This window comes from Marmota flaviventris, chromosome 5, assembly GCF_047511675.1.
Source record: "Marmota flaviventris isolate mMarFla1 chromosome 5, mMarFla1.hap1, whole genome shotgun sequence".
Lineage (NCBI taxonomy): Eukaryota > Metazoa > Chordata > Mammalia > Rodentia > Sciuridae > Marmota > Marmota flaviventris.
This window is the reverse complement of record NC_092502.1, coordinates 103,882,948-103,895,281: the sequence shown is the minus strand read 5'-3', so window position 1 is coordinate 103,895,281 and position 12,334 is coordinate 103,882,948. Positions and strand designations below refer to the sequence as shown.

At 31.4% G+C, this 12,334-nt stretch overlaps 1 protein-coding gene across 2 annotated transcripts in view; it reads right to left on the bottom strand.

Annotated features, from left to right (window-relative positions):
* The window catches only part of Ap3b1 (adaptor related protein complex 3 subunit beta 1), a 256,304-nt gene that overhangs the window by 131,718 nt on the left and 112,252 nt on the right, over positions 1–12,334 (bottom strand). For both annotated transcript variants that reach the window (XM_027927647.3, XM_071612471.1), the window contains exons 12-14: positions 10,613–10,675; positions 7,414–7,546; positions 1,273–1,382 (exon numbers count right to left, since the gene is read on the bottom strand). In XM_027927647.3, coding sequence (XP_027783448.1) covers positions 1,273–1,382; positions 7,414–7,546; positions 10,613–10,675 — 306 coding nt within the window. The remainder of the gene's footprint in view (positions 1–1,272; positions 1,383–7,413; positions 7,547–10,612; positions 10,676–12,334) is intronic.

Genomic DNA, 12,334 nt, shown 5'->3' with positions numbered 1-12,334 from the left:
CTCGCCTGTCAATCAATACTGTTGGCAAAATGCCAGGGGCCATACAGACTCAGCCGTGGCTCTCAGCACAAATATATGAAAAAATGTTCAACGTCTCTAGCAATTAGACAAATGCAAATCAAAACTACGTTAAGATTTCATCTCACTCCAGTCCAAATGGCAGCTATTAAGAATACAAACAATAAGTATTGGCGAGGATGTGGAGGGAAAAGGCACACTCCTATATTGCTGGCGGGACTGCAAATTGGTGCAGCCAATATGGAAAGCAGTATGAAGATTCCTTGGAAAACTGGGAATGGAACCACCATTTGACCCAGTTATCCCACTCCTCGGTCTATACCCAAAGGACTTAAAAACAGCATACTACAGGAACACAGCCATATCAAAGTTTATAGCAGCTCAGTTCACAATAGCTAAACTGTGGAACCAACCTAGATGCCTTTCATTACATGGATGGATAAAGAAAATGTAGTATATATACACAATGGAATATTACTCAGCATTTAAATAGAATAAAATCATGGCATTTGCAGGTAAATGGATGGAGCTGGAGAATATAATGCTAAGTGAAATTAGGCAATCCCAAAAACCAAATGCTGAATGATTTCTCTGGTTTAAGGATGCTGATCCATAATATGCTGGAGGCGGGTATTAAATGAACTCTAGATAGGGCAAAGGGGAAAAGGGGAGGAAGGGGAAGGAAGGAGGCATAGGGGTAGGAAAGACGAAGGAATGCGATGATCATCATTACTCTAAGTACATGTATGAAGACACAAAAGATGTGACTCTACTCTGTGTACAACCAGAGATATGAAAAAATTGTGCTCTACATGTGTAACATGAATTATAATGCATTCTGTTGTCATATATAAAAAATTAAAATTTTTTTAAAGTTAAATTTTATGGTATGAAATTATATATATTATATATATATCCACACATAATTATATATAAACATACATAATATATATATTAACATATAACACAAGTTTAGACCAACATATATATGCACACATATACACTATATAACATTGCTAAAAAAAGAAAGTCACAAAGGTCACGTTGCTCTCTTCATTTCCAATCCAACACTACAAGGTTCATGCCATCCTTTCCCCTTTTCAGGTCTGTAATTCTCTCCTAACAGTATGAAACTTTAGAACCAGGATTTGAAGCCAGATACCTCAGCTCTCTTAACCACTACACTGGAGAATGACCATTTATGTTAACAAAATATAGTTTACTGAACACTAAAACTTCTTAACGAATACTCACAGTGATACTGTCCAAGAGCTTGGCCATATGTTTAATAATTTCTCCATGTTGTACAGGTTGCATTTGCAGTAATTTTTTTATAACGACTACACTTTCAGCAACAACTATTTCTGAAAGAGACAGAGATTATTCATATTAAATATGTATAATTCAATTTAAATGCAATATGCTTGATGAAATGTAAAATTAGCAAAATATTCTGCATGTCTTAAAAGATTACGTGAAAAATACAACCATGAATGCACACTCAGACTTTTTGGGTAAAAACTGTCTTAAGAAGATGACTTAACTTTAATGTTTAACCTCTGTTGCTTTCTCCTAGCTTCTGTTACCCCTTTTTCATCTTTGCTTCTCTGTCAGGAAAGCAGTTGAGGTTGTATTATGCTGCTCACCATATTGTACAATTTCTGTGGCTTTTAACCAGAACTTGTAAAATTGTATTTTGATTCCCACCAAATATTAGTCACAATCAAATAATTACTCTCTAAACAACATTTTCTCCATTCAATATAAAACACTAATTAAAATTTTTTTCATTAAGTATTGTCCAGAAAAATGAGCAGCTAAAATTAATTGTAGTAGGAAAGGCATTACTGTAGAAACAGCATGGACTTCATGCTAGAACACAGAGCCAAAAAGGGTGGAATTGTGAGCTGGACTGCCTCTATTTGTTTTGTAAACCCACTCTTGTCTATCTTTCCCTAACTCTGTGCCCTCGGAGACTGACCTGTAGACTCCATCAGGCAGACTCCAATGTCCCTGGCCTAAAGCTGTGTACAGGCAATAGGAAGCATAACAGGGGGTAGGGGGTGAGAGGGCATTTATTATTAGGAATACTTTCCCTGCTAGCATCACTAGTAGCACCTGCATTCATCCACTGAAAGTCTCTATTCTTGTAAGTAGATCTCTCCTATAAGATCTGGGAGGTGGCTATGCTCCCCACACACCTCTTAAATCCTGTGTTGTAAAGGCTTTCCACTATTGCTAGCCATTAGCCCAAGGGTGCTACACTATACCTTGTTGGTTTCCCTTAATCCTGCCCACACCTTATAAACAGTCCTTCAGTAACTTCTCTTTAATCACCCCACTTAAATATGCTGTTTCTTGCCAGCATCTAACTAACATAATTAAATGCTACTGGAAGTGGCAAAGAAGCAGATCCTCAAAAAGGGATTTGGGGATTGAGTTGTCACACGAATGTAGCTAATCACTGATCCAAGTTACCTTTTTGGTGGCACCAGTAGAGAAATGTAATATAACTAGCTGAACACCTGACCTTGGGGGATGAATTTTATTTAAACTATTATTAAAGCCACTGACACCAAAGAGGTAAACTCAAGACTGCCTTTACTTATAATTTTGACATTTTCCAATTAATAGTTTCATAGATTTTAGGAATTCCCCTGACACACTACAAAGGTTTCTTTTAACTGCATATGAAATACCATGATTTTTGTCCTGTTACTTTTTTCTTTGAGATATATTTTCTTATCTAGCTCCCTTTAATAATACAAACAAAATTCATTATCATTACAATCATTATTAAACACATGTATTTCAAACTGCATACCTCTTACATTGGAATAAAAATCAATAAATATTAAATAATTGTGAATATTAACATTTTAGCTCACACAAAACATTTTCATATTTCATTTTCTTCTTATTGTAATATAAGATAGCTACCTTATTATCATTTAAAAGATAAATAAAAAGAAATGCACTGGAATTATGCCTTTGTCCAGAATTCAAACTCAACACCAGGGTTACCATTCTATTTCTAATAATGTTCAGTGTTACTATGAGCAGGTTCTACTTTTATATACCACTATCACTCAGTGGTAGAAGGAAAAACAAGATAAAGCAGAATGAGACTCTTCATCCAACTTATATTCTGATAAAAAATGGTTATGTAAATAAGTACTACACACAGCAAAATATGGTAAGTGTAGTTTTAAAAAATTCAGTATAAAATAAATTTTTAAAAAGTATATTATTATAAAACTTGTCAAAGTAAAAACAAGTGCTGTGTAATTTTAATAATCCACATGAAGAGGCAGGATTGTCAATAGTTGATACATGTATGTGACATCATGTATCCTTTGGAGTTAGTTTCTTATTGTAGCTGTCAAAAATTACCCCAAACGGGGGCTGGGGCTGGGGCTCAATGGTAGAGCACTTGCCTTGCACAAGTGAGGCACTCGGTTTGATACTCAGCATCACGTAAAAATAAGTAAATAAAATAAAGATATCATGTCCAACTACAAGTTAAAATACACACACACACACACACACACACACACACAAACACAAACACACAGTGATTTAAGACAAGTTTATCATCTTATATTGCTGGAGCCAGAAAGGTAACACAGGTCCTATGGGGCTAAAATCAAAATGTTGACAGGGCTGAAGGTTCTAGGGCAAAAATATATCTCCTGTCTTTTCCAACTTCTAGAGGCTACCCACCTTCCCTGTTTTAAGATCCCCTTCCAGCAGTCACATCACTCTGATCTTTATTCCTGGCATCTTCAGACTTTCTTGCCTCCTTCTTTTCCTTATAAGGATTATTTTGGATTACTTTGGACCCATTCAAATTATCTACCCACCTCTAGAACCTGAACTTCAGCACATCAACAAAGTCCCTTTTGTCATATAAAGTAACACAGTCACAGGTTCAGGCATTAGAACCTGGGCAAAAACAAAATTTTTAAGTGCAGGAGGGGGATATTATTCTGCCTATACCAGGTCCTTCTCATTCCCTTCAATTAATTCCATTTCCACCATATTTTCCCTTTACATTCCCTCCTGATTTCCAAAGATCTCAGCACTATGCTGTTACTCTACCAGAAGCATAAAATAATCCTATATTCCGAATCTTTCCTAGTCTTCTCTTGGTCCTCAACAATTCTAAAAAGTATAGTCTACTATTATCCCCATTTTACAAACAAATAATATAGAGCACAAGAGAGAATTAACATTCAAACATAGGTAGTATGTAAACAAATAGCTGGCAGCAGAGTTAAGGGGCTGTATATGGGAAGACTGTAGTATATTTATTTTATATTACTGTCTTCTTCTACTAGACTATGACTCCATAAAGGCAGGAATCTTTTATAAGCTAAATGAATCTATTCAACATTTATTAAACACATCAACTGATTTAAATCCTCAGCAAATACTTACTGAATTATTAAAAAAAAACTTAACAAATTTTAAAAGTAATCTTCTACCCCAATCTTTTAGTTTATAGTAGGTGGCAATAGGGTTATTCAGAGAAGCAACTTTTTGGTAACATGTACCTAAAATAAATTACTTAGGATAATTGTAAGCCTAAAGAAACATAAATTTCTCCCATTAAAGTTTTGTAAGAAATTTGTTTATCAAATTAATCTTAAAGAATGGTAATACACCATCTTAGAGTAAGTTTCAAGTCTGCTTAGAAGATTCTCCCATGCCAATAAGGTAGAAGTCAACAATACTGGGGGTAGTGGATAACTACAAGTCTGAGTAGGATACATTCAATATCTATAAAAACAAGAGTCTAAATGCTATTCCTGAAACTTACATATACTTTACATATGAAGAAATGATGACATATTAATTTCATAAAACAAAAGATTCAAATATTTTTAGAGCCCCAAAATGTCTTATAAATTTTAAAGAAATTGAAGCTTCATCTGTGTAATTTGTTCCTAAGTAGATATTTTTAATAAGAAGGGGAAAGAGGTCTATTGTTAGAAAAGGTCACATAAAAATTATTAAATATTATTATTTCCTGTAATATTACTTATTTTAACATAAGTATTTTCCTTATTTATTTTAACCCTCACTTTTAGTGAACCAGATTTCCAAACTACAGTTGGTCTCTTACTTATGAATTTTCAACTTTACTATGGTGGAAAATTGATTGACAGATTCATTAGGTACTATACTTCATAGTTTGACTTTGGATCTTTCCCAGAGCTAATGAGAGCGATATGAGGCATAATATCCACTGGAGATGCTTGGCAGCAGCAGTAGTAAGCACAGCTCATGGGCAGCCACACAATCATGGGGGAAAACAATCCATAATATACAGTGTGCTATATAGCTAAGTGAGGATGTTTGATAGATTAGGTATATTAAATGAATTTTTGACCTGATATTTTCAATTTATGATGGGTTTATTGGGACACAACCCTGTCATAAGTTGAGGACCATCTGTATCACAAAAAGTATAGTACATATGATAAAAAGATAGTTAACTCATATATTTTGGGCTAACAATAATTATGCAACCAGAACTGGACAATTCAATTAAAGTGTGTTAATATTCAAACAACAACAACAAAAAAGTTTTTTTGAACAACAGCAAAGCACTCATTGCTGTAAAGAGAATTTTGATTTGCTAAAAACAAAAGCGTAAATATTAAAACATCATAATTTAAATTAGTATATCCTCCTACATTTTGAAAGTGATTATAAATGATGTTAGTCCTCCATTATCAAATTATGACAGTATCTTTCCCTAAAAATGCTATAGGAGTAGAATATTTATCTTTTAAACCAAAGTAAAAAATATTTTTGGAAACATTAATATTATGTTGAAGCAGACAACTTGAAAATTTCACATTGGAAAAAAAAAGATCAAAAAGTAAAATTGATAAAATCTCAATATAACTTTTATTTGAAAGAAATATTAGTGTCCAAATTAATTTCTGATACTTTTTGTATGCAACTAAATTTTAAAAGAACAATTATTCTAGGGAACCAGGCTTGATTCAAAATCTTGATTCAAAATTAAATGTCTCAGAATTATTTTCCCAAGGAGTGTTTTTATTTGGTCACAAGGAAGTCATTATTAAAGGTAAAGGAAAATAAAAAAATGTTTTAAGGTCACATTTTAAAGTGTGACCTAGAAGCAGAGAGAAAAAAGATACAACTGTTAAAAACTGAAATAGATAAGATAGATGACATTTATTATCCATCTCCTCTAATTACCTTATATAATAGACTTTTTATTTATCTCCATGACAATCTTCATTGGCACTTTAAAGTTTCAACATTATGTCTAGTAAAATGTTCTACTGTATAATATCTTGAGTTTATAGGCCCAAATTGATAAATTTATGTTTACAACAAAAATTATTGCTACTTTGGAATAAAGTAAACAGTAAAAAAAATACTGTTTCAATTTTTTTTTCATGAGAAATACATTACAGTTTTCTTAAAAAAAAAAAATCTGCCATGTGGGAAAACATAATCTACATAAGGTCTGGGAATAGCAGAATTACCGTAATGAAAAGTTATATTTTCAAATAAAATATTAAAAATATTTTTTGTTGTTTTACTGCTATATCATATATATCTGTATCCAGATATGACATAATTATATTTAAAATTCCACAAATAATTTCAATTATTTTACAGAGAAAATTATACTTTTCATCTTTTAAAAATCTCATTTTAATTAAATACATAATGAACATCTTCTAAATAAATTATTTGAAAGGTAAAAAGGTAACTCACCTTTCTTTTTCTCTATAAATGACCCCACTTATTCTAAAGTCATAGCCACAGAAAGAACTGACAGTTTACCACCGGTCACCTATTCTATTAGATATTACATCTAGTTTCTTAGATTGCTTAGATACTATTTGGCTTAAAAACATGAAGTAGTCTAAATTGATAGCTTTTAAATCTATTTAATCTTGAATATAAAATTATTAGATAAATCTCTGGGGGAAAATGCAGAAGGTACGCAGTTGATATATTTTTGATCTAGCCACTTCTTCAGGTTGTGAAGTCATTTGCCTGCTTTTAGCACCCTCTGCAGGTGAACCAATATTATGCATAACTTAGGTGTCATTAAAAAACAGTAAAATAGAACCCTTATGGAAAGGATTACAATGAAGGTGATTAAACTGTGAAAAAGTAAAAAGAATTGAATTTTCTTAGTAGAGGCAAGACAAATAATGTTTGTGATTATCTAGTTTATTTAAAAAATAGAATATGCATTTCAAGACTAAATTGATATTTATTGTCACCATACTACTGATGAACAGGGAAACTAAAATATAAAAGGTTACAACTTGATGATCATATTAAGAGTATTCAAATTAAAAAGCACTGGAAGATAAAATAAAACTCTAAACTTACCATCCCTGTTGGAGAGCAGACATACCAGGCCATTGAGGCAGGTGTCTGTGACTTCCGAGATGTTGGTTGCACATCTGCCTATAGTCTGAATAGTGGCTGCTGCAAATTGTTTATCCTGACTTTTCACGTAGGTCTAAAAAATATTATTTAAATTACTTTACACATTGGTGCTACCAAGTGAACCCAAAAAACCCTATTTTACTAAGCTTTGTCAATGCATAAGAATTCCAGAACACATAATCTTCTCTAAAGCACAACAGGATGCCCAACTGATGACTCAATTGTTTTTTCTTTTTCCCCCTCTTAAAGAATGTGCCTATAGAAAAGACACATTTTCAAACCAGGCTCATTCACCTGTGGCCACAATGGTTTGAGATTCCAAAACAGATAGTGGGGAGCAGTCACCCAAAGATAGCAATTAGTTTTAGGGCAAGGTTGAAAGAGATGATGAGAATTCTCTCTTTGGAGGTTTCAGTTCATTTAACCACCAGCATCTGTGATCTACCAGGGCGGGGGGACACGACCCACTCTTACAGAAACACTCAATCTAAAAATGGGGCTAAAAGGAAGAAAAGAACCAATATGCTATTAATAGTTTACTTTCAAAGGGTATCAGAATGGTTGTAAAACTACAATAGCTACAATGAATGGTACTTGAATAAATAAATATGCAGTTTAAAATAAAGTAAAACAAAATAATTTTAAAATGTTTTCTTTAAAAATATACTATAAGTGGTATATTTATAAAATTTAAAGAAATCAATGGTTTAGCTACAAAACCAAACATATTTGCACAAAATTTAATCTAACCTATGTAACTTCACTTTGATTAGAACTTTCCTAATTTAAAACTAAGCTTTCATTGTTTACAGAAATGATATACTTTTAAAATACATCTTTATATTTTATATATTATTTATAACTGAAATTTTAAATCCCTTTTGACTTAAATTTCTAAGATTTCCAACCTCAAATGAGAAGTAACCAATATAAAATTAATACTATGGTAATCTAAAATGCAAAAAAAAGAATATATATTAAAACAGTATCTAAATGACAAATAAACAAAAAAATCTAAGGATATCTTAAAATATATAAATTTAGTGACAATGTTACCAAGAAAGTGATTAAATGTTAAGGAAATTAATTAGTTCCATGAAGACCAGTTATATTTTAAAATATTTCTATATTGATTACTAAAATCTCATAAAAATATATTCATGAATCTTTAGAAAAAACTCCCTATTTTACTCACAAAGTTATTAAAAACAAATTGTACATAACCACAAACAAAACACATAAACAAAGAAATAAGGTATTAAAATTTAGACAGTAATACAAATTAATACAGGAAGGCTAGGGACACAGCTCAGTGGTAGAATACTTGTCTAGCATTGTGTGAGGCCCTAGGTTTAATTCCCAGTGAAACACACACACACACACACACACACACACACCCTGATAAACAAAAGTGAGTACATGAAGTTGAAGAAAGAATGTATTTAAAAGTTTGACTGGGCATGGGCTGCAATAAACATCCTCATAGTAAATGAAATAACTGGATCAACAACATTCTGAAATAGAGCAACTGCATAAACTCTATAAAACCCAACTAACCACGACTCTCTTCCCACAATCCCTATAGACTTGACAAAGGACAATGAAAGGATACCCAAGGAGATACAAAGGACAAGAGGAAAAAGGTCTTGATAAAAAAAATGACCAAAACATAATAAAAATAATAAAATTATAAGAATGACACAAGACACTAACTAAAAAAAAGTTTAAAATTAAAAAAAAAAAAGTAAATAGCAGAAAGATCAGTAGAATAGAGGGAAGGGAGCGGGGGGAGGGAGGCAAGGTGGGAAAGGGGAAATACTGGGGACTGAATTAGAGCAAATTATATTCCATGCGTTTTAAATTAGGTTAGGATGAATCCTAATGTTATGTATAGTCAAAAAGAAACATTAAAAATAAAATAAGTGTAATAAACTTACACTGAGGATGATAAAAAGAATCAAATTCAAGCAATGACCTACAGCTACAAGAAGACTGGACAAAAAATTGAAATATTATATTTTCTGGCATGTGAATATGAGTAGATCTATATAGCATCCCAATTTTATCGGGAATTTTTCTAGAAAAAATATACAGCACAAAAAGTAGAGTAATCCAGTTTAGAACACCCACAGACATCTCAAAAAATTCTCCTACTCCTGAAAACTGTACAAAATCACATAGCTATAAATAAATATAGTGAACACATAAAAAATTAATATAGTCTTAAGGATGAGTATATCAACAAAATAAGTTAAATTTTAAAAGTTGAGGTTTGATTTTTTTTAAGAACTCTTGTTAGTGGGTAGAATGTAGTTTTTCATTGTGAAGAAACTGCTGAGGGGATATAAAACTCACAACAATGATACAAGGCTTTGTCTTGCTGTGCTCCACTGCTAAGGTTTTAGATCTGACCCTTCTATCATAAAGGGTACAATGTCCATGAAATAATTACTGAATAATACTTTTTAGAGAAATTTGGGTAGGAAGCATCTCTTCTATCAGTACAAATAGTTTAAAAATGCAATTAAAAAATCAATATAAAAACAACAATTTAAAAAATCATGGTAGAACAAGTATAAACCAAAAGATTTTTGTGTTCCACATGAGCTAAGAGTTTCCTAAAAAGTCAAAGGTCAAACAAATAGGGACAATCAAAATTTCATGCATGGAGAGTAAAGAAAGGCCTATTTATTATGATAGTGTCAACAGATATAATGATAGTGTAGTTAGATAGAATCCTTACCAGAAACAAAATTTTGAACAAAGAGTTAAAAGCTAATATCTTTCAAATTTTAAGAATATCAAATGAAATAAAATACCATTCTTTTTTAAATTAAATTATATTTATTCTTGAAAATTTGTCAGTTTCATAGTTGTTAATCTTGTCCCAAATCACTATTTTATTATACAATTACAAGATTGAGAAAGATGTAAGAGTGAATATATTTTATTTTTTTATAAATATTTATTCTTAAGTTTTAGGTGGACACAATATCTTTATTTTACATATTTATGTGGTACTAAGGATTGAACCCAGTGCCTCATGCATGCTAGGTAACTGTTCTACCACTGAGCCACAACCCCAGTCCCAAGTGAACATATTTTAAACATTATTTTATAATTAGTATTGTATACAAACCTGAAATTCTCGTAAAAGAGTTGATATGTTGGCTTCATTTGCTAAGTTTGTCAAAATTTCAAGCTACAGAAGAAAAAGAGAAAAGAAGCATCTTAAAACACAAATAAATAGATGAATTAACAGAGGCTAGGCATTTATCCTTTTTAAAAACATTTATTTTTTAGTTACAGGTAGACACAATATCTTTATTTTATTTTACGTAGTGTTGAGGATTGAACCCAGTGCCTCACACATGCTAGGCGAGCATTCTACCCATAAGCCACAATCCCAGCCCAAGACTAGGCATTTAATTCAAAGTTAATTTCTACTTTTTAAATAAAACTCACATTGTCACAAATGTGATAAGGCATTATATTCCTCAAGTGAACTTAAGTCTGTTTCCTTATGTCTACAAATTAAAGACTAGATAATTACATAGTTCTCAAAAAAATAATTAAGAAAAGCAGAAGCCTACATCTTCACTGTTTATCTTAACTTTACAATTTAAATCTAATTAAACTAAACAATTTAAGCAAGTTTGACTTTTGTTTTAACTAGTGAAGTTAGGAAACAACTTAACATCTATGTAATATTTCTGTTTTCTAAAAAACAAAAACAAATAATTCTCTTGTTTCACACTCCTATCTCCTACCATCGCAAAGACTTAGATGCTTTAATTATCTGGGTTACAGATATAAATGTGAAGTTACAAGTTCATCTCAAATGGGCTCACTAAAAATATTTGGTTTTGCTCATAAAAATAAATTAATCTGAAGAAAGGCACAAAAAAAGAACAGAACACAGGAGACAAACAGAAAACAAAAGATGTAGACATAAACACATTCAGAACAAGAATTACATTAAAAATAAATGATTTTGGGCTGGGATTGTGGCTCAGCGGTAGAGCGTTTGCCTAGCACGAGCGCGACCCGGGTTTGATTCTCAGAACCACATAAAAAAAAAAATAAAGGCATTGTGTTGTGTCCATCTACAAAAAAGATTCTCTCTCTCTCTTTTTAAAAAAAAGTAAATGATTTAAATACTCTAATTAAAAGGCACAGAATGTAGAAAATGTTCTTTACATAGTCTGTGTACAAGCTATTGATTTCTCTATTATATATTTGGAATATTTTCTACAGGTTATAATTTGACTATTCATTTAATTTTAATGAGAATATTTTAACTTTTCAGACAACTTTAAAAAACCAATCTGAGACAATCTGTGAAAACAATCTATGAAAAAGCTACATGTATAATAAAAAGAACTGTTTTTTCTCTAAACCACTTGAGACTAGAGTTGCTAATATGTTGTTATATTGTACCCAAATACTTCTGTATGTATTTCTGATAAACAGGGAGAGTTTCTGCAGACCACAAAAAAATCAAGAAAATCAGGAAATTAAAATTAATGTCTACAAATTGAAGACTATGCTATAGTCTTCAATTTATACACTATAATTGTAAATTATGCATTTAAGTTTCAGTGTCTAATAATGCATAATGAAAGGATCCAATTCAATTCCACATATAGTATTTAGTTGTCTCCTTCAGTCAGTTCTTTAGTCGTTCAACTTTCATAACCTCAAAACTTTTCATAATTATAAACCAGTTTTTGGTAAAATATCCTTTAATTTGTGTCCTAAATTTTCTTATCATTAAACTCAGTTTTCATGTGAATAATTTCCACTTCAATATTTAATAATAGCTCATCCTTTCCTGATTGGTTTGTAATGTCTTTTATAC